The sequence below is a fragment of the Typopeltis vanoorti genome, chromosome 3 (assembly GCF_054136105.1).
Source record: "Typopeltis vanoorti isolate ZY-2024b chromosome 3, IOZ_Tvanoo_1.0, whole genome shotgun sequence".
Classification (NCBI taxonomy): Eukaryota; Metazoa; Arthropoda; class Arachnida; order Uropygi; family Thelyphonidae; genus Typopeltis; species Typopeltis vanoorti.
In genome coordinates, this window is record NC_143551.1 from 64,491,799 (window position 1) to 64,516,416 (window position 24,618).

Genomic DNA, 24,618 nt, shown 5'->3' on the forward strand with positions numbered 1-24,618 from the left:
GGCGTTTGACAGGATACCACATGGAATTCTAATCCGTAAACTACAACATATGGGAATGGATATAGGGTTGGTGAGATGGATAGCTGGGTGGTTGATGGAGAGATATCAAAGAGTAGTTTATTCAGGAGTAGAGTCCAAAAGACGGCCTGTGACTAGTGGTATGCCACAGGGTTCTGTTCTTGGACCACTGCTGTTTAATCTGTTCATTAACGATATAGGGAAGGGTCTAAGTGGGACAGTTCATTTGTTCGCTGATGATGCAAAGTTGGGTAGGGCGATAGTGAACGCAGAAGATGTCAAAGTCTTGCAAGATGACTTAGATAGATTGGAGTTCTGGACTAAGGAGAATGGATGTCAATTTAATGTGACAAAATGTAAGGTTATGCATTTCGGAGTGAAAAGATTAGCAGCAGTATACCATATTGGTGGAACTGTACTCCAAGAGATTGATGAGGCCAGGGACTTGGGAGTGTTGGTGGATAGGGAGATGAAGTTTAGGGGGCACATTGCGAAAGTAGCTAAATCAGCTCATCAACTCACTTGGTTGTTGAAAAATACCTTGACGAGCAGAGACAAGCAAGTTATTGTACCTCTGTACCGAGTCCTGATAAGACCTCATCTAGACTACTGTGCCCAGATTTGGTCACCTCGGTTCCTTCTTGATGGGGAGGAGGTGGAGAGGATCCAGAGGCGAGTGACTAAGATGATAGCAGGTCTATGGAATGAACCATATGAGAACAGGTTGAAGATTTGTGGGTTGCAGAAACTAGTTGATAGGCGGAAAAGGGGAGATATGATTGAGACATTCAAATTGCTAAAAGGATTCTATAGGATTAATTCAGAGGATATTTTTGAGATCAGGACTGGTGGTGGGAGAACTAGGGGACACCCATGGAAGCTGGGCAAGAGCATGGTTAGCAGGGGTGTTAGAGCTGGGTTCTTTACTTTTAGAGTGGTAAATGAGTGGAATAAGCTGCCAGAGTCTGTTGTGGGTGCTATGACAGTGAGCGAGTTCAAGGCAAGGTATGATAGATACTGTGAGAATGTTGAACAGTTGTGTGAACATGATGTTTAGGGCCTCCCTCGATGAGTCTAAGGACTCCCTGGAGTAGCCCGTAGTAATAGTAATAATAATAATAATAATAATAATAATAGTAATGTTACACAGTGATCAGCATTCATTTTACACAAATTATAGACTCTACAACTGTGTTATAAATAATTATTTTAATTTCCCAACGGTCATCATCTGGAGTATACACATATATATACAGAGACTGTGTAGCTCAGTGGATGTGGCGTTTGTCAACCACGGCGCTTGGCCGCACGAAGGAAGACTTGGTTTCGAGTCTAGTCGGCGACTAGAGGAAATTTTTCTAAGCCTTTTTTCGACCGGTTCCCGAGTTAGTCGATCTCTGGCACGGGCAAGCAGGTTTTTCCTCCCGGAAACTCGGGTTTTTCGTCCTGTAAACTCAAGAAAATCGACCGTAGAACTCACATTATTTCAGACATTAAATATATTGTGTTAGGGTTAGGGACCACGAGATGGCGGCACATTTGAGCCGTCTCTCTTCACTGAGTACCGTTTAATTAGTGATAGCCTTGGGCCATCTATCTCTGATTGGTACCAGTGGAGATTGAACTGCCCACTCAGTCTCCAAAAGTTAGATAGGGCTAAATGGCCTCGCCTACTCCCCGTATACGGGAATAAAAAGGCGTTAGCTGATTTTTTTTTTTTTTTTTATATACAGAGACAAGCTAAATTACATTTCACATAGTAGGCTGAAGAGACAATGATTTGATCAATGGTTATTCTACTGGCCTGACCTCTAGAGAAAATAAAATAAAATAAAATTTAAAAAAAAAAAAATTACAATAAATAAATGAAATAAAATAAATTAACTACATCAAAGCTATATTCTATTTAAGGTAACATCAGAGAAACATTCTTTCATGTAGATAGTTTTGTTACATTAAAAACGATGTCCTAAGTTAACATGATAATTGTTATATTAGATTTTTGATCCTGAATTACCTATTGTCTTATTTATAATTAACTCTTAGGGAGAAGGTTAAGTGGGGGTAGAATATGTGCTTTCCATATGCTTGGGATTTTTAGACCATCATTATTGTTAAAATTAGGGTGATTGATAAGAATCTCACAGGTCTCCTTAAATTTACGTTTATACCATGTTTTGGCACGATGTAAACAACTGGTGCTTTTCCATTATATGTAAAAATGTCCAGGGCTAATCAGAAAAAAACAGCTTGACCATAGTTATTATATTTAATGCGTCGTTTGTGTTCCTTTTTTCTGATAGGAATTTTGCATCCTGAGTAAGTTCTTTAATTTTGAAGGAGATTTAAAGGTGGCTTTATCGAATAACCAAATAAAAAAGAAAATGGAGAAGCTACTTAAATCAGTCACCACATGGCCCAAAGATACTGTTAAAAAATTAATTCTGCACTACACTCGTTTCCCTAGAATTTACGGTCTACCAAAGATTCACAAACAAAACACACTACTCCAGTCGATAGTCGAAGATACAGACAGCCCCAATTATCACCTAGCCAAGAAACTAGCGATCAACACTCAAGGAGTTGGTAGGTCATTTTATTAAAAACACAAACACTTTGTAAACAAAATCAAAGTCAAAACAAAATCATATTAGTTTTGACATCTCTCTCCTCTTCACAAATGTCCCAATCCTTCTATTATAGGACAAATTCCCTCCAGATATCACAGTGCTCTTTGCACGTGTACTACGTTCTGGCAACTATTTTGTGTGGCAAAACACTTTCTACCTACAAAAAGAAGGCACAGCCATGGACTCACCATTATCCCCCCCACTTCTAACTTTTACATGGAACATTTTGAGCAATGTGCTCTAGATCCTTCTCCTTTAAAACCCAAAGTCTGGTTTTTGTTGATAATTTTTTCTCTATCTGGCCCAATGGCCAGCAGGCAGACACTTTCCTCAGTCATCTAAACAAACAACACAAACGCATACAATTCACAACTGAGATTGAAAAGAAGAACACACTTCCGTTTCTAGATACACTTGTCACAGGTCTTCTTTCTGGCAGTCCTTTCTTCACTGTTTACTGGAAACAGACACATATTGGCCAATATATACACAAAAACTCTTACTACCACCGAACACAAAAACTAGGGGTAATTAATACACTAAAAAAACAGGGCTTTGAAGATTTGCTCCAATGAACAAGCATTTAAAGATGAATTAAAAGTTACCAGTAATTACTTCCTAAAAAATGGTTACAGACAAAATACTATCAACAAAATTCTGTACAAGACCTCACTTAAAAACAAAAATAAACAAGACTACAATAAAACTGTAACCATTCCATACATTAAAGGGATATCAGACAAAATAAACAGATTATTACAAAAATACAACCTTAAAGATACCTTTAAACCTCCTGCAAAATTACAGAACTTATTCAACTTATCCAGGATCCACTTCCTCCGCTGGCCTGCCCTGGAGTATACCGTATTCATTGCACTAATTTGCCCTGTATAGGGGGGGAACAGGATGCACAATTTCTATCAGAAAAAAGGAACACAAACAACACATTAAATATAATAATTAGCCAGCCTGGTTGGCTGATAGGTTAGCATATCTGCTCTCCAGCCAAAAGGCTGTGGGTTCGAATCCTGCAGTGGACGTGGATGTTTGTGATTGCCTGTGGAAATACTAGTGATGGGCAGTAGATGGCATTCAATTAATTATACATAGATGTGTAGTTAGTTGTGGTTAGAATGAGCTTAGAGTAGAAAGAGTTGTAGAGTAGGTGCCCTCTCTCGATGAGTATTTGGACTCCCTGGAGGTGTCACATAATAATAATAACTATGGTCAAGCTGGTCTTTCTGTTCAGCCCTGAACACTTTACATAGAATTGACTGGAAAAGCACCTGTTGTTTACATGGTATGAACATAAATTTAAGGCCTGTGATATTCTTATCACTCACCCTAATTTTAACAATAATGATGGTCTAAAAATCCCAAGCATATGGAAAGCACATATTCTAACCCCACTTAACCTTCTCCCTAAGAGTTAATTACAAATAAGACCATAATTAATTCAGGATCCTAAATCTAATATAATAATTGTCATGTTAAATTAGGACATCATTTTTACTGTAACAAAATTATCTATATGAAAGAATGTTTCTCTGATGTTGTCTTAAATAGAATATAGCTTTGATATAGTTAATTTATTTTATTTTATTTATTTATTTATTGTAATTTTTTTTTTTAATTTTTATTTTATTTTCACTAGAGGTCAGGCAGCAGAATAACAGTTGATCAAATCACTGTCTCTTCAGCATACTATATGAAATGTAATTTAGCTTGTCCATATATATGTGTGTATACTCCAGTTGATGACCTTAATATGAAGGTCGAAACGTTGGGAAATTAAAATAATTATTTTAATTATTTTAATTTCCCAACATAAATGTATCTTCAGTTCAGTTTTAGAGTCCATAATTCGTGTAAAATGACTTTATTAGGATTACCAATGAAATTATGTTAGAATGGTTTGTATTTTTTTTTTTTGTGCTTGAAGTCTTCAAAATTCTTCTCATTCTGAAAGATACATTTATTAAATAATTTAACATGAAAGATATGCTTTGGTTTGTTGCTAGTGCCTGGAAGAAGGTACAAGCATCAACAGTAAATAAATGCTGTCATAAGTTGTTGTCTGTCTTGACATATGATAATTCTTCTTATGAAAATAATGTATTAAATTTTCTTTAATGTATTAAAGGAAAAAAAGTTGTTCATGAGTTGGTGAGGTATGCAAAAAATGATGAAGGGTCCTGCTGCAGAGTATAGCTGGTAGGCTTAATCAAGACAATTCTTCTCATTCTGGACAACAGTTCAGCTCACCCCAAAAACTGAACTGAAGATACATTTATTAAATAATTTAACATGAAAGACATGCTTTGGTTTGTTGCTAGTGCCTGGAAGAAGGTACAAGCATCAACAGTAAAGAAATGCTATCATAAGTTGTTATCTGTCTTGACATATGATAATTCTTAAAATCTGGTAGGCTTAATGAAGAAAATCTAGTTGAGTGAATGAACACTGATAAAGAAGCACCCGTTGTTCATCACTATACTGACTGTGAAATTTGTATTATTCTGAATCCTGATAAAAACAATGAAAGTGATGAAGACAACAATGATGAAAATGAAACATATAGATAAAACCTACTACTGACAAGTTAACTAAGTTGATAATCAAAGAGCTACAGCAATGCATCTTCATGACAGAAGAAGAGCTAATAAATTTTCATTTGTGTAAGAAAAATTACACAGGGAAAGATCAAAACACATTAACCACATTGCAGCCTGGATGGCTGAGTGGTTAGTGCATCTGCTCTCAACAACATGCTATGGGTTTGAATTCCACCCTGCTTACTGGAGCTAAGTCGCTTGAAAAAGTTCCATGTTTGGTCTCTGAGCAGGTTTCTGGACCAATTAAAAAAATGAATAAAAAAATTCTTAGCCCACCCACCCACATGGTGAATGTAAATATAATGTAAATGGAAAATATCTCATTTACAAAATATCTTACCATTACCATCATCGTACCATTTTACAAAATATCTCATATACCATTTACTAATGTTTAACAATATAAACGTATTATAGGTTTGCATTAACCTTTTGTGGGTGGAAACTACATAAAAACTTCATTACACAAGGAAAGATCAAAGCACATTAAACAACTTCACTTCAAGATGTCCCCTGCCTTTGCAATATCAACTGAAAGTAATCCAGGTTGTCCTCAACCTCCAAACTTTTGTGAATTAATTCTACAATCCCAGTAAATGTCACCACTTTGGAAACACTGTGTGTGTGTGTGTGTGTGCGCGCGCGTTTGGCAATTAATAAACCTGTTTTCATTTATACTGTTTTTGATTAAATAATTTTTCACATTTTTCATACAATTTGCATTTAATACCTGCACCAATGACCTCAAGTGTGGAGAAAGGAAGTAAATAAGAAAAAACAAGAAATAGCAAAGTATATCTATTACAAGAATAAAGCATTAGAATGCGATATTGATCACAATTAACATATTACCTAAAAGAAACCAAAATCAATGAAGATATAGAAGAATGAAAAACTTTAATAAAAATGTAAAGCTTTTACCAAAATGTGCAGCTTTTACATATGGTAAAAGCTATACAAAGTTTATATAAAAAGCATCCTCTGAAGTACTTGGAAAGAAAAATAAAATATTAAAAAGAAAAACATTAAAAATCTGGAACACAGATATAGAAAATGAAATAAAGGAAATGGTATGACCCAAATTTAATAACAGAAAATAATAATGAAGAAATCAGCTCTGATATAGAACCAATTAGATTAGAAATAAAAGAAGCAATAAAGGTATCAAAAAAATAGAAAATAAACCAGATTAGAGTGGTCATAAGTTAAGACTATATCTATATTTAAGAAAGGAGACAGAGATGACTGTGGAAATTACAGAGAAGAAGTTTATTAAATACAGGTTAAAAAATGTACAGTAAAATCCCGAAAAAAAGCCTGGAAATATGGCAAACAATCTACTCTCAGAAGAACAAAATGGTTTCAGATGTGGAAGATCACATATAGACAATATTTATGTGTTAAAACAAATTACTGAAAAAAGACGAAACTTTAATTAGAGACTCATCTGGCCTTTATGAGGCTGCTTTTGATAAAATACACAGAGAAAAATTATGGAATATAATGGAAAAACAAGGATATACATTACATTTGGTAAAAGCCATACAAAATTTATATAAAGATACAACAATACAGTTAGGTAATAAATTAACAGAAGAAACTGAAATTAATCAAGGTGTCAGACATGGATGTAGCTTATCTACAACTCTATTCAATATATATACTGATCAGATTATTAAAATATGGAAAACAACAATAAAACAAGGTATTCGGTTAACCAGAAGAACTGTTTTCAATACAATGCTGTATGCAGATGATCAGAATGAAGATGACCTTCAAAAAATCAGTTTATTTAGGACTTGTTTGTTTGATTTTTTTTTTCTGTCCATTTTATTTTGTTCATGTGGCACCAGTACCACATTTCAAAAGCCTCTAATCTTTTTATGTCTTCTCTGCCCAGAATCCAGGTTTCACATCCATACAGTGTGATGCTCCCTATCAATGTTTTTATTAATTTTTTTTTTTGATTGTAGGTTGAGGTTTCCTGTTAAAATGCTTTTCATCTTAGAAAATTGGGCTTTTGCATTGTTCATTCTTGATCTTATGTCTTCTCTTGTTCTGCCATCTTCTGTTATTAGGCTTCCTAAGTATTTAAAGCTTTTTACTCGTTTTATTTGTTTCCTGCTGATGTCTATATTCTCTATATAGATAAGGGTTTTGCCTGTAACAAGGATTTTAGTCTTATCTGTGTTTATTTTCATTTTACATTTTCTGAAGTTATTATTTAGTAATTCTAGTATTGTTTGTAATGTTCTTCTGTTTTCTGCTACAAGGGCTATGTCATCAGCAAATCTCATAGCCCTTGTAGCAGAAAACAGAAGAACATTACAAACAATACTAGAATTACTAAATAATAACTTCAGAAAATGTAAAATGAAAATACCATTTATCTTTATGCTGCTAGTTTCCTGAATGGCATTTTCAATATATAAATTAAATAAACATGGTGAAAGTATACATTCTTGTCTTACTCCACTCCTTTATATATTATTTTCTCCTTATCATTGATTTTAATCAGTCCGTTTCGATTTTTATAAATTTGATAAATTATTTTCCTATCCCTCAAGTCTATGCCGATATTAGTTAGACAATTTAGGAGTATTTGCTGGTTTACTTTATCAAATGCTTTCTCTAAATCAAGGAAGCAAATGTAAATATTTTTACTAAAGTATATTCTTCTCTCTATTATTGTTCTTAAACAGAGTATTGCCTCTCTTGTTCCTTTATTCTTTCTAAATCCAAACTGGTCTTCATCCAGTAAACAACCTATTTTTGAATAAATTCTATTTTGAATAATTTTTAGCAGAAATTTGCTACCATGTGGGATTAAAGCTATTGTTCAAATTGGCTGCATTTATTGGCATTATTCTTTTTTGGTATTGGTATTATAGTTGATTTCATAAACTCCTTTGGTATTTCTCCTCTATCATAGATTTGGGCTATTAATTGATAGAGTAAAGTTTTTGTCTCATCACCTAGATTTTGTAGTAGTTTTATAGGAATATGTTTACACCTGTACTTTTTCCCTTACTCATTTCAGATAGTGCTTTATTAAATTCTTCTCGCATTATTGGGAGTTCTAGATTATCTTCATTTTGATTTTCTATGCTAATCTCAACATCTAGTTTGTTGCAATTATAGAGATTTTCAAGATAATTCTTCCATTAATATATCCTCAGATTCTATGAGTAATTTTCCATTTTCGTCTTTGATGGCATTGTGTTTTTGCTATTCTTATTAAATTTGAAAGTCAATTTGTTAATTTCTTTATAGGCTCTCTCTCTCTCTGTTTTTTTTTTTTTAAATAGTTCATCTATGTTATTATATTGTTCTTCCAGGTATTCTTTTTTGGCTTTTCTACATTTTCTTGTAATTTGATTTTTTAAGATATTTGTATTTGGCCACATCTTCTTTAACAGCATTTTTATATTTTCTTCTTTCATCCATAAGGCCAAGTATTTCATCCAATGTTTTTTTTTTCCGTTTTTAATAATTGATTTGACATTTGTAATATAATCTTTAATCATATTCCATTGGTTTTCAATATTATTCTGACTATTTATGTTTTCTGGAATGTTGTGATCAGTTGCCTCTTGGTATCTTCTCTTTACTTCTTTGCTCTTTAATTTTTCAAGATTCCATTTTATTGGTTTGTCTCTTTGGATTTATTTCCTATGTTTCAGTTATGTTTTCATTAAGACAAGGTTATGGTCACTACTGATGTTGGCACCTGGATAGCTTTTGCAGTTTTTTATTTGGCTTCTGTATCTTTTCTTGACCAATATATAATCTATTTGAATCCCCAAGCACTTTCCATCTTCTTTTTGGAACTTGAAATATGGCATTTGCTATAACTATCTATGTATACAAAATTCTATTAATTACTTTTCTCTTTCATTCCTACGTCCAAGACCAAATCTTCCTGAAACAGCTCTATCATTTATATTAATGTTGAAATAATACTAAATAATAATATTATATAATTGATATTAATATTGATAATGAAAATTCGATATTAATATTGATAATGAAAATTCGATATTAATATTGATGAATAATAATAATATTGAAACTGTATCATTTATATTAATGTATTTCATTTAATCACCAAACATTTATTTTACATTTGTTTGTTTGTTTCTTTTTACAAAATTTGTTGTTTCTAACAGTCCATGGTGTTTTAGGGAAGGGGAATGTGAGTAGAGTTGTACTGATGACTTATTATTAGGTGACCTCTGTTGGTTTGGCAAAACAGTAATCTGGCAAGAATTTAGAACAAAGGGACAGAAAATCAGTGGTATGCATGTATCCACAACACAGGGTACAATCGATTCACTACAGCATTTTATAGCAAACTCACTTATATAACCAACTATTAAAAAGCACCAAAACCCATAAGCACAATGCTAAGGAAATTCACTGCACCAAACTATTCACTATAACTGTAGTCCCTAGAGTTTGCTATAATAGTGAAAGCTGACCATAGTTACCTTTACATGGTCTAATATGCAAAAAAAGAGGGCCAAATTATATTGTTCATTACTTTACATTTGACACATTTTTAAAAACTACATCTTAAGTGAATTATGTGAGTTTGGAGATCAAGCACATCTCCAAGTTGTCCTAAAATGCTTGCTGAAAAATTGAAACATATAATTATGCACTTTCTTACTGCTATATGCACTAGTATAAATGAGTTCAGAACAGAATCATCCCGCTACTTCAAACCACTAACAGTTCTATTTCATTTGTCTCGAAGTTCTAGTTCTATATCACTGATTTTATCTGTCATGTCATATCATGTGAAAGGTATCCATCTATTGCACAGCCAACAAACTGACAAGCTCCAAGAATTTCTTGCACTGTTCCTTCTAATCTGCAAAGTTGCCAATGTGTTTTACATGCTTTACTTTTTTCGAGGATCCTTCAAATCTCGAATAATGAGTGAATCAGCACTTGAAACCACTTTGATTTGTACTTGTCAGTTCCATATAATCAGCTTAACAGCAATCTTTAGAAATTTCCAAATAGCTGTTACAATAGCAATGTCATCACTAACTTTGTTTGGTGCAAGAGAGGAAAGAGTACCCACTTCATCACTTACAACACCCTTCTCACACCTTTAGCCTGTCTGTACTGCCAGTGATGTAAATTAAAACATTAACAACATTAAGCAGGTTAAGTCAATCATAAAAGATGAATGAAAAATATGTTGTTTCTGTTTTTCTATTGCCATACTCCTATTATATGTCATTCTATTCTGATATTTGTTCTAATTTGACTGCTATTTTATTTACTATGTATATTTCTTGAATAGACTATGTGAGCTGGTTTGATATATTTAGATTAGTTAATATTTTAAATAATTTTTGTCTATTAATTTTATCAAAAGCTTTTTCAAAGTCAATGAAGGCAACATGTGTTTCTTTTTGAAATTCTCTTCTCTTTTCAATTAATAATTTTAGGGTAAAAACTGAGTCTATGCAAAATCGGCCTTTTTGGAATCTATTCTGTTCTTCTAGTAGTTTGCCCTCTACAATACTGTTTTTGTTTCACTATTAATATTACTGCATATATTTTTTTTTTTATAGCTAATAAGTCTCTCTTTAACCATCTGCCTATTCACATTTAAGCAACTGCTTATGTTTATTTACAATAAACCCTCCATTTAATGGACTTCGGATTTAACAGACAAAATTTCCAGTCCATATGTCACATGTGAAAATTAATACCCTGTTAATTTTAAAATGCTTTTAAGCAAGATTTCCTTAAAATTAAATTAACAAGTTTTTTATTTGTTATTAATTTCCTGTTATTTTTAACAAATTTTGGCGAATAGGCCATCATATGTTGGAAAAACACTGGTAAATTAGCCGACATAAATGAGTCACCACTCATAAAACATGTTCGGCGAATGATTAGGACGTAATCACACCAATCACACTGTAATTGGTTCTTTAGTCGCGTGGCATGACTTTCTGTGGCAGTTTTATTACACACATTTTCGTAATTTTAGGGAGTTAATTATAAAAAAACAGCAGAATTCAAAAGTTAAAAAGAACTTAATAGTTTTTTTCAAAGTAGGATTACCTAAACCAAGCACCTCAACATCAAACATTAACTTCACATTAACTTATCTAAAAGTGTGAAAATTGTGTTAAAAATTGTGTGTAAAACAATTTTTTTGTTATTACAGTGCTAATATTGCAGTATAATGTTATTACAGATATTTTTATTTTAAAAAATTCGTGATTTAACGAACTTTCTATTCAATGGACACCCCTTAGCCCCTATTAGTCTGTTAAATTGAGGGTTTATTTAATTAACTAATTTTTTTTACTGCTTCCACACACAAGGGGCCACAAGGTCTATAGCAAATAAATGCTATGTGTGGACTGTGTTCAACAGCAAAGTAACATGTTGGTATAATTCTTAGAGCTAATCCTTGGAAAATACTCCAAGAAATGGAGAAAGCTGTTCCACAGAACTGAGATAGATGGAATAAAAGATGACTGAGAGGAGGTTCAGTAAGTCTGCAATTGAAATGTAAAAGATTCAGGCAGCTGTTGCTCATGTTTTTATAAGTTCAGCAGAAATGGGGAAGGCTAATGAATGCTAGTTCTGCTGAACAGTGAACATGGAAATATCTGTAGAAGAGATACAATGCAGAAAGCTGACCACCTGTGAGATTGTGGCTGAAGAAAGAGTGTGAGTGAGAGAGAGAGAGAGAAATAGAGAGAGAGGGTCATCAGTCTACTAAACTGCTCTCTTCTGGACTGCAACAAAGGTTTTTTGAGAAGTCAGGTGCATTATCCCAAATGTTGCAGTATTCCAATGTTGGCAGATATCTGTACAGACTAAGCAACAACTGGATGGGAGAGAAGTACTGTCTTGAGCAAAAACGTATACAAACTTTTCTGGAAGCAGAAAATGCTGTAGAAGTCATGATTATGCCAGGAAAGACTAGGAGTAAGTCAGTCCAAGAAGAGAGAGAATCTCGTCTTGACTATTAAGTTGAGCATTATCAATAGTAAGTAGAGAAGAACTAAGGTAAAAACTGTGACATAATACATAAAAATTGGTTTTGGAAGCACTGATGGTGACTAGGTTGTTGTCCTGTTGCAGGATGACTTGAAGATCAGTGTTCATGCACTTATCATAGATTATCTTGAAGCTTGGGATGTTTGAATTGCAGGATTTATTAAGTGAGTGAGATGAGTAAGAGTGCTATCCAGTGGTGAGCTATAAGGGGGCTCGCACGAGCCCTTAGTTAAATTTTTCTCAAATTTGCGAGCCCCTTGTTCTTCTTGTTTAATAATCTTGTTGAACTAGAAAATACCACCATGGAACGTATACGTGCTACTATAATTGCTACTTTAAATTCATATCGATTTTCTGAAATCATTTTGAAATATTTATGGATAAATTATATGCTTTTTATCATCAATCACCAAAAATTAACAAGAATTAAATACGATTGCAAAAGACCTTAGTATCGAAATTTTAAAGATCGCCATGTGTTTGGATCACAATGGGCAGCTTGCAGTTTACAAACGTGGCTCTTGCTTTGTGGAGAAATTACCCAGCTTTATGCAAGCATTTTGCATTGAACAATAAATATAAGGGCTTTTTAAACTGACTTCTCAATTTGGAATTTTTAAAAGATCTAGCATTAATGATTGATATCCTACAGGAATTATCATATCTGTCAGAAGCTCTACAAAGTCACAATATAAATATTATAAGAGTTAAGTTAGGCTTTTTTTTTTTGCTCGATGATGCAAGCCTTTTGTTAAAATTTCCATAGCTCACCAGTGGTGCTATCATCAGTAAAACTGTGAACAGGTTCAAGGTTAGTGAGAGCAGAAAATTTTTATATGTATAAAGAAGAGGATGGGTAAAATAAGAAACCTGAGGAATACCTTTATTAACAAATAAAAAAAAAAAAATCTAAAGAGAGAACACCTTCCACTATTAATGAGGGTGGTCTGAAAAGTTCTCAGCCTAATGAAAAAATGACTTTTAATTTCAAAATTATTTTTATCTTTCAAGATAATCTCCTTTAAGACTAATACATTTATTCCAGTGATGTTCCAGTGCCATTATCCCATCCCTGTAGTGGTTCTCAGTAAGATCTGCAAAATACCCCTCTACAACTGTAATCATCTCTTGATTCGAAAAAAAACGCTGACCAGCGAGGAAGAGTTTTAGTTTTGCAAATAGGCAGAAGTCAGAGGGAGTCAAATCTGGGAAATAGGGTGGATGTTCCAACAATTCATGCAGATCTCTTAATTTTCCTAACACCTTTGTGGGCAAGTGCATTGTCCTGATGAAAGATGATTTTTTTTAATCTGCAAAACAGGTCTTTTCTCACAATTTTTTTCATCTAGTCTGGTTAAAAGATAGGAATAATATTCCCCGGTTATTGTTTTACCCTTTTCAAGATAATTAATAAACAAAATGCATCCCAAAACACCGATGCCATGACTTTTCCTGCTGATGGAACCGACTTTGTCTTCTTTGGCGCTGAACAACCGGCTTCTGTCCACTGTTTTGACTGCTGTTTGGATTCTGGTGTGTAATGGCAATCCAAGTCTCATCCATAGTAATAAATTTATGCACAAAATTAGTTTTATTCTTGTTAAAACACTCCAAGCACTGTTCAGAGATTTTCGTGCAAGTGCGTTTTTGATCTGCTGTGAGAAAGCACGGCACCCATCTTGCACGTCCTTTTGAAATGCCTATAGTCTCAGCAATTTCACGCACTTTGACTTGCAGGTCATCCAATACCATATCGTGCACTTGATCAATGATTTCTGGTGTTGTTACACTTTTTGGACGTCCTTCACGTGGATCATCTTCAAGGCTGGTACAGCCACGTTTAAACTCAGCAAGCTATTTCTTAATTGCCGAAAACGAAGGAGAAGAGTGTCCATAAACTTTTATGAACTTTGAATGAATTTCTTTTGGCATTAAACCTTCTTTTACAAAGAATTTTATAATCGCATGATACTCAATTTTACCAATTTGAAGGAATACAGACAACACTTTTGCTACAGACAGTTGTATAAAACAAACTACTTGATAGATTGACTTGCAATTTTACATGGATGCTTATGACAGATGTACCAACTTAAAAAAAGAAAAAAATCTTGCCAATAGTGTTGCCATCTATGGTTGAGGCCAAGAACTTTTCAGATCACTTAAATGTAGTGAACAACCTGAGAGAAACTGGCAATCCAATTTAAAAAGGAAGGAAGACACTGGCATGCCAGAGCCAGTTCACACCAATTTGAGTGATTTTTCAAGCATTTTGCAAGCCAGTTGTAAATAAACTGGCTATAAACACACACACACACACACACACACACACACACACACACACACACACACACACACACACACACACACACACACACACACACGTCAACCCACAATGGCTAGCAGCATTTGGGCAATATGATTGTATAGGGTGACACATAAAATCCACTCAGGACATGGTTATTTATGTCACCACTTATTTCCTTTTCTCAGCCCACTTCCCATGTGGCAACCAGTGTAAGGATTGTCTCTGCTAGCAATTTTACAGGAATATTATTTTTCAACAAACATCTGCTTAATTTTAGCTGAACAAAATTACACAGATATTTCTTCTTAAGGTAATGACACTCCCATGCTCCTATGTGGAGTATCTGATGACTTTCATTCAGATACACCACATTTTATTTTATTTTATTTTTTATAAAATAGATGACTAAAGCATTAAGCTAAAGATGCCAAGAAATTATATTCTTGGTATTAATTTTTTATCCAAGTGTAAGCAAATAAAGTTTGTGCCTGAAGTAACTTGACGACTGGGCATCTCGTACACAGAAGCTAATGAGTTCACATCATTCACGCACAAACTTGGATAAAGGATTAAACCAAGAATATAACTTCTTGGCATTTTTACTTTATAGTATAACCAAGTGGAAAAACTTTCAACATCTATCTCTAATCCAGAGTATTTTATTAATAAGGTGTGTGACACCTTTTGGCTACTTGTATATGGAATTATGCCTTAATTAAAAGTCGAAACTGGTCTGTGTAGTGATTCTTCCCACAATGCATAGCATTATACATGTCCGTAAGGATGTGTGCTTTGCATTATGAGATACTATGGCAAGTGATGTGAACTCATTAACGTCAATATACGAGTTGCCCAGTCATGAAGTTACATTATAAGCAAACTTTGTTTGCTTACACTTGAATAAAGAATTAAATTCGGAATATAATTTCTTGGCATCTTTAATTATAGTGTAACCAAGTGGAAAAACTTTCAACAAAAATATATTAAACAATCTTAAAAAAAAAAAAAAAAAAAAAACTGGAAATAAATTCAGATAATTAAATGTATATTTCTTCTGGGGTGTTCAGAAGTACATCTCTTGACTACAACTGGTGGGATTTTATCAGCACCAGAAGCCTTTTTTGATGTCCAGGTTGTTCAAGATCCTTCTGATGTCTTTCTGAAAGAAGGGTAGAGGAGGCATTGATACACTGTTTCAGGTAAAAAAAAAAAGTGATTTGCCTTCATCTATGTAAAACCAAGAAGTCCTCTAAAGAGATTCAACGATGCCTTCTGAGGATGGAACAGGCCATTGTGGGCCTAAATCCATGAAAAGTGTGATGATGATGATCTATGTAGAAGTCAGATAAGAATGGAGATAAAAATTATTTATGGTGCCTGACATCATAATTCAAATCCCAGATGACTAGAGTAGAGCCATCTATAACAAGTGAAATAAAACTGTAAGCAAGAATTAATGAGCAATTTTCCCTGCTTAGTGTTTCAAGAGGCTAAGCAAAACTGTCAATGAGAAACTTGGGAAAGAACTAGCTGGGTTCAGGACATATAGAAGTTATAAAGACCCTTTTTATATTTAAAATGGCACATGATAAGGTGGCAAAAAAAAAGCATTCAAAAGGTATTCAATTATATAACACAAAGTGGACATTTTGTATAGCAATATATAACCTATACTTATGTAAGATCTGACAATACTGAAGTCCTAATAAATAATATATTAATCTGGAAGAAAGCTGTCAACAGAAAGCTAGTAATAATGCAAACTTCATTATGTAGGACTATTCGTAGTGTTCAGTATATATCCTTGTGGGTAGTACATATCAAGAACTGATGATTTTCTCTACCTTTATGGAGTCTTCTACATATCTAGTATGGATATTGAGCAGGGGGGGGGGGGCAATATACAATCAAACTAATTCAGTTTCTCTTTGAAGTATCATTGGAGTTATATTGCATATTTCAGCAGTAATAAAATCATTAGGAAATATATTTTTTTAAAAAAATCATTTTTTGCATGTTTATCTGCTAAACAAATGAAACTAATTTTCTCTACTTTTGGGGAATCTTCTCCAGCATATCCAGCTCGTATTGAGTAGTGGCCAATATCAAATACTAATGCCCCAACTTCATCTGCAATAAAAATCAGAAACAAATTAATTTCTTACAGAGGTTTTGTCTATGTTACATTAAAATATTAAATAAAATGGAAAATAAAATTAGGTGACTGTTTCCTTAATGAAAATCTCATCATCATCATAACACTAATTACGAGTATAGACCATATTGGTCTATTTCGATCTCATATCTAAAAACATAAAAGCAAATGTATAAATGAAAAATATAAATAAATGTGTGTCAAAACTATTTTAATCTGTGAATAACTATCTAGATGAGGAGTAGTGAACACTTCTTGGCACTTTGCTACTTCTTAAGTGTATTTTGCAAAATGAGTAAGCACCTAGATTCATTTTGCATGTCCATTCATCTCAATGCATATACTCTGGCCCAACAGTATTTTGCAAATATCAAATTTTGGTTTAAATTGGACTATTTGTAAGAGCATATATAATAATAACTGCCCTGGATTTAATGAAATTGGGTATAAATTTTAAATCTACTAACATTTTTCAGTATTTCAATTTTGGGTTAAAGCAGGTTGCTTGAAGGGACAAACATTTTGAAATGGTAAATGTAATAACTTTAACTCGACAAATTTAATCAAATTTGGTCTTCAGGGCTTGCATTATAATATCATTGTCTTTTGGTCCTTTATTTATCATCTGTCTATATTTATACAGATTGTATGTGTGTGTGCGTGCACACGCGTGTTATATGTAGAATCGTTAATAATAATGTGTTTTAGTTTGCCATTGTTCATCATCATCAAGTTCCTAATATGTACTCTTGATGGCATATATTAAGAATTTGATTATAGATCTGCATTAGAGCTTCTTTTAGTAAAGCTGGTATGGTGGAGAGGCAAATGAATAAATTTATATAGAATAAGAGAGAAATTAGTCAAAAGATTAAACTAGCTACACTGAGTGCCCACTTTATTAAGAACACTTCTTGATTTAGGAAAACAGACCATTCCTGTAGAAAGATGTTGAGTCATATGGCTGCAGTTGGCTATATATATAAATCAGGCAGATGGCATCCGATGGTTCTGTTTTTTGTGTTTGATACATCAGAATGAGTGAAAGGAGTGACTTAAGTGACTCTGACGTGGTATGATTGTTAGTGCCAGTATCTTAACGTCTACTCTTCAGGACTTATCATGCACAACAGAGTTAGGGTGTACCAGGAGTCAAGTAATAATGAGACAACTACAAAGCCAATGGCAGTCCTGTGGATAGAAACAACTCATTGATTCATGAGGTCAGAGAATGGTAAGGATTGTGAAACATGACAGCCCACCAGTCAAATCACAGCTCAGTACAACAGTGGTGGTCAAAACATCATCTCAGAGCACACAGTTCATTATATACTATCATGGACGGGATAGGAGCAGATGCCCATCCTGGATCTCAATGCTGTCAGCTAAGAACAGGAAGATGTAGTTTCAGTAGATGTGATCACCAACGCTGGACAACTGACGAGTGGAAAAATGTCCTGGTCTGACAAATCCCAGTTTGTACTGTATCATGCCGTAGAACCAGAATATGGTGGCAATAACATGAGGCCATGGATCTTTTTTACCAAGTAGCAACAGCTCAAGCTGGTGGCAAGGGTGTAATGGTGTGAGAAATGTTTTCTTTGTCCCTTGATACCAGTTGAACGCTGTCTGAATGCCACAGCCTATCTTTGCTGATCATGTTTTCACCCATTGTGAAATGTGTATTTCCAGCAAAACAATGCATCATGCCACAAAGAGCAGTGGTTTGAGGAACATGAGAGCTAGTTTCTTTTACTCTGATGGCCAGCACAGTCCCTTATATCTCAATCCAATAAAGCAGCATTTCTCAACCTTTCTAAGCCCAAGGACCAGTAAAATGCCTAAAACAATTCTATGAACCACTAAGTTATGTACATTTTTTAAAAACCTATGTGAGGATTACCAACATTTGAGAAAAACTGTGCCATTTATAACATAATAAATATAAAAGCATGTTTTGAATACATATGGAAAGATAATGAGATGGTTGAGCTGCTCGGCCCTTGCAGAGTTGCTGGTTATCTGGCTTAATATTGGTCAACTTCAGTTGAAGATCGACACACACACACACACACAAAGACGATTTCTGCATTTTGTTTTTATTTGAAGGAGCGATGAAAATCCTTTCTCACAATAATAGGCTGTAGAAAACTGCATGACCATTTTCAATGCTTCTTCAGATAATTTGGGAAATTCACTTCTCACTGAAGGCAAGATCCAGAATCGAGCCAAACCAAGATCACAGAATTGCATTTTGAGCCCACTGTCACTTGAAAGCTCAATTAACTGTTCCTCTTTTGATAACGAAACGTTGTTCTTGTGACTGTAAGCCTGAAATGGATCACGAACCAACTGAAATTTTTAAAAGTTATTTGGAAAATATGCAAAATTCTGTGTCAGAGTTTTGAGGTGGTCACAAACCCTTTCTATAAACTCAGAATCAAAAAAAATATAATTTTCCACTAAGGATTCCAATGTTGGAAAAGGTGCAAATTGTCTGTCTTTTACATAATTAATCCATAACACGTTTTTTTTTTTTTTTTTTCTCAAATGCCTTTATTTTGTCGTAGGCATCAAAGAACAGTTAAAGAATTTCTCTGAAGGGAGAGATTCAGTTCATTTAATTTCGAAAAAATGTCTGAAAGATAGTAGGGTAGTGTTGATAACCATGCTTCGTCAACAAGGAGTGATGCGAAATCACTAATACAACACATGTATCACAATTAGGGTTAGCATCACCTGTTTGATTTGCTTTTCAAAGTCCTAGTTCTAAGGCACTTTTCCATTATTAAAAAATATATAAATACTGGGGTTAACTCATGACACACTTTGTCCAAGTATTGCTTAGCACTTCTGAAGTTATACTGAGCCTTGGTTGAAGGAGGAAAACCTTCAATAATAAAAATCAATAAACAACAAGCAATTGGTTAAAATGTGGATAACACATGTTTACTTCAAATCTGACAAAACAGAAGCAGAAGAGAAAGAAAAGCAGAAGGAAAGCAGAAGCAATAAAACCATACTGTTGCTCACTTCACCCCTTTTTTCATTAAATTATTGTAGCAACAGAATGTTCATGGAATGAATATTCTGCTGCTATTTGTTGGTTTTTTAAAGTATCCATTTTATTTCAATAATTTTTACTTATTCAATTTTAATTTTTGTTTGGAGATAATTAAAATATATATATTTATTTAAGTCTGTGTGCAGACCACCTGTCCCATTGTTGCAGACCACAGGCTGAGAAACACTGCAATAGAGCATTTCTGGGATGAGGTGGAGCAGGCAGTTCACAGGAGCAATTGCTGCCATCCAATCTGCAACAACAACCTGGCAATGCTATTGTGACCACATCCCAGGGGCATTTTGGAGGCTTATGTGAATGAATGCCATAGTGAATACAAGCCATTCTCAAGGCAAAAGGGGGCCCCTCACTCGTTATTAAATGTTGTATACATTTAATAACGTTTCTCAGTATATACACAAGAGAGGGTGGTTGAAACCAATATTAATTCACAGATCTGAGAGTTGGCTTAGAAGTAAAACAATTGACCAAAGACCAGATATCATAAATAAGATTTATGAGAAAGAGTAGAGGGATGAACTGATGATATCAATGGCAGAATCATACTAAAAAAAAGAAGATACCATGAAAGAATTTGACACTGTTAGCATTCAGGAATATGCAAGCAAGCTGATCTCAGGTGGTAATACTGGTCAATTAAATTGCAATGGAGAAGAAAGATTATCAAAGCAGGTCTGATGTCAGGATTGGAAGAAAAAGATCCTAAGAAAGACTAAGATTTAAGTCATGGGTCTGCAAAGTGGTTGATATCAACCCCTTGGGGGGGGGGGATCAATATGGCTATCCAAGGGATTGATAAAAGTCTAGTGGTCAATAAACACCTAAAACGATTTTGAGTAAACATGCACCTAGTAAACATGCAACTATTCATCAAACACATCCTACTCATTAACCATTCCAAGTAAATCAATAAAATGTAAGTAAATTTTTAATGTTCTTTATACATTTCTTTAAATATTTCTTATCGAGAGGCAAAAAGGAAATTGAGAAATTTATTATTGATAACATTTATTTAGCATGATGGGGGTTGATGAGGGATTGAAAATTCCATGGAAGGGTCAATGGTCTAAAAAGTTTGCCAATCCCTGATCTAGATGGACTGGTGCAGTCAGTAGTGAGAAAGAAGACCAAAATCTCTGAAGAAGTGCCTTGTAAGTCTTCTATGGCACTTCAGAGGTTTTGGCTTTCTAGGTCACTTCTTAAATTTATCTGATAGTAATCACATAAAATAATTTAATTCATTCAACTAGTTTCTCATGTGCTGTGGTGTGCACTTTTAAGAATGACTGAAAGTGTATCAATATAAGGCTAGTTAGAAATGAGTATTTTGGCTTAGGTTTACATTCATGTTGCACTTTAATGGAATAATTTACAGCACCAAGAGAAATAATTAAACAACAGGTTTAATAGATTCCATATTTAGTCTCAGTCACAGAGACATCATCATGTGTTTTTGTATGTGTTATTACAATTTTAACATTGTAATATTCCCAATAATGTTCCTGTGACTGAGACAAAATATTGATCAATTAAACCTGCTGTTCAATTATTTCTCTTTGTGCTATAAATTGTTTCATAAAAGTGCAACATGAAGGCTAATTAGACAAAACAAGAGAAAACTAAATCTTATAAAGGTACAAAGCCCACAGAATCTAACAAATTGCAATAACAGATAATCTATATCCTATATCAAATGCCTGCTTCAATTGTAATTTCATTTGCATATTATACGTTATAAGAAATCTAAAATTTACTGAATTAGGTTATGATGCATGAGATGTAAACAAAATCAACAATAAAATTGACAGATGATATGGGCTATACATTGTTTATTATCGTGATTTAACACCGCATTTTTTTTCTTTATAAGATGCAGTTTACCATTCAGTTATTCCTGAAGAAGCACACTATAATATGTAAGAAACACTACATAAGCTAAAAACAACTCTGGGTTCAAATGTTGTGATAATGAATGATGTCATCATATGCCTATGCTACTGAGAATCTTTTTTCTTCTTTTTAAATGAATGTACAATGAGAAAGAAAGAAAGAAAGAATAAATAACTATTACTATATTGCAGAATTTAAAATAAAGTATGACTTTGAAACCATGCAAAGTTTAAAACTTGATCAAGAACACATTAAAATGCAAACCCTTCATGAAACAGTACCGTCATACTACAATATGTAAAAACAAAGCTCTCTCTATAAGTCCATATATTTGCCTTTTATTAATGCTTTTCATGAAAGTTTCATAAAGTTTTATCAGTGAAATACTTAAACAAAAGAACTGTTTATTAGTTACTTAAATATAAAGAGCCAATAGGCTTCAAATTCAAATATTTGAATAATATTTATTAGTATTTTTCTTTAAGCATTTCACTGACTATACAGATGAATGTACAAAGAAACTAAATGTATATGTAGTTTGGGGTGGAGGGAGCTTAAGGATCACAGACGTATAACTGTGAGGAAACCTCCACATAGCCTTTTAAGGAATGTGGAGAATCGACCAGGACTTCTAACCTAATGTGAAATCATCACTTTCTAGTGGTACATCCCATTAGGTATCTACCTGGATACTGAATGAATGAGGATGGGCTAGCAACTTCTGATTTAGCTGACCAATCCTCATTCATTCAGTATGATGGTACAATATGAGAGAATTTCATGCCAAATGGGATGTCACCCCCACCATTTCTTTGATCATAATAAATTTGGTTTAATCCTTTATCCAAGTGTAAGCAAACAAAGTTTGTGCCTGAAGTATCTTCAGGACTGAGGCAACTCGTGGTAAAAGTGGACCAATCTCTCATCACTCCTTGTCTTAGTATCTCCCATAATGCAAAGCACACCTCCTTGCAGAGATGTATAATGCTATGCATTAAGGGAAGGGCCACTACCCAGACTGATTTCGACCTTTATTGAGGTCTCGTCAGTGGAAGCCAGACCCAGAGGTTGTGATACTAAGGTGGAAGTAATCGAGAAGTCATATTTACCTATACGAGTTGCCAAAAGGTATCTCACCTTATTATTAAAATTACTCTGGATTTAGAGAAAGATGTTGGAAGTTTTTTCCCACTTGGTTAGACTATAATAAATTTAGTTTAATCCTTTATCCAATTGTAAGCAAACAAAACTGAAGATAAAGATATTCTAGATGTCTAGAATAATTACTTATTACTTTGAAAAATTGCTAAACGAAACAAGCAGTGACAGCACAGTTTAGAAAACACTCAATAGGAATTAGTGGCGGCTCATCCATAAAGGCTGCAGCCCCTCCAGTATAAAATGAAAGTTCCTGTTTTATTTTATCTAAAAACCATTATTTTCTTGTTTGTAATACAATACCGCTCAATTGTATTTTATATAATTCATTTTATAGCAATAGTTGTATTTTGCAATAGTCAATGTGCTGTGCGAGCTAGGGCTGGTATCAGCACTGGCTAGTATACTCAATGCTAGAGCTGCATTCAATACAGACTGCACCAAACTACTACCTACTGGGGATAACGTAGTGTGTGTGTGGTGGGGGAAGACATTGCACCCAATGGAGGAGCGACAACCATTTGGGCAGGAGGCAAGTTTGCAGCATTTTGGTCCTTTTCAAGTCTGATTTAGACTTGGAAAGGACCAAATTCTTTTATGATTCTTTTACAACTGTTGCAAGCTGTAGTGTAGGCAAGGTGAGCAGCTGGAGTATTGGTCTTGAGCCATTCATGGTATGCAGAGGATTTTTCTTTTACTACATTGGCACACTTTTTTTGAAAACCAAGGCTTGTATGGTAGCTAAGAATTTGGAGTGGAATAAGGGATGAAAGGCTTAATTCCTGAGAAGGTGTTTGAATCAGAAGAAATGAAGCAATAGTCGGACCATGGGAAGGAAGAATAGAAGTCATGGAGCTCGTCCCATTTGGCACCCTTGTAATGCCAAAGGACACGAGACTGTGAGCTGGTGGATGCAGGTTGTTCTGATAAAAGAGACTTGTATGAAGTTGTGATCCGAATTACCAACATGAAAAGTGACCACCACAGTATACTTGGAAGGAGAGCTTGTTAGGAAGAGGTCAAGTGTGTTGGCAAATTGGATATTTTCAGGTGCAAACTTTGTTTGCTTACACTTAGATAAAGGATTAAACTAAATTTATTATAGTCTAACCAAGTGCAAAATAAACTTCCAACATCTTTCTCTAAATCCAGAGTAATTTATATAATAAGGTGGTACACTGGTTGGCAACTCGTATAGGTAAATATGACCTCTCCATTACTTTTGCCTTAGTATCACCACTCTGGGTCTGCCTCCCACTGACGAGACCACAATAAAGGTCAAAACCGGTCTGGGTAATGGCCCTTCCCTTAATGCATGGCAGTATACATGTCCACAAGGATATATGCTTTGCATTATAGGAGATACTGAGACAAGGAATGATGAGAGCTTGGTCCACCTTTGCTACGAGTTGCACCACCTTACCTCAGTCCTGAAGATATTTTCAGGCGCAAACTTTGTTTGCTTACACTTGGATAAAGGATTAAACTAAATTTATTATAGTCTAACCAAGTGCAAAATAAACTTCAAAATACTTTCCAATGCAGCCAAAAACCTTGTTACAGTATATTACTAATTCAAAGTATTAGCAATAAAATGTTGAAACTCCATTTTGTCACTTATGAGAAATATGACGTCTGTCATCCAGAGATATCTCTTAGTATCTCCATGAGTCAGGTTTCCATTGAAGAGACATCAGACCTCATTCAAAGTCATCCAG

General features: G+C 34.1%; 1 protein-coding gene across 1 annotated transcript in view; it reads right to left on the bottom strand.

Annotated features, from left to right (window-relative positions):
• Positions 1-24,618, bottom strand: part of Bap55 (Brahma associated protein 55kD) — a 146,816-nt gene that overhangs the window by 117,255 nt on the left and 4,943 nt on the right. Inside the window, exon 2 of the mRNA XM_090415661.1 lies at positions 16,666-16,742. Within this exon, the coding sequence (XP_090271787.1) occupies positions 16,666-16,742 (77 nt within the window). The remainder of the gene's footprint in view (positions 1-16,665; positions 16,743-24,618) is intronic.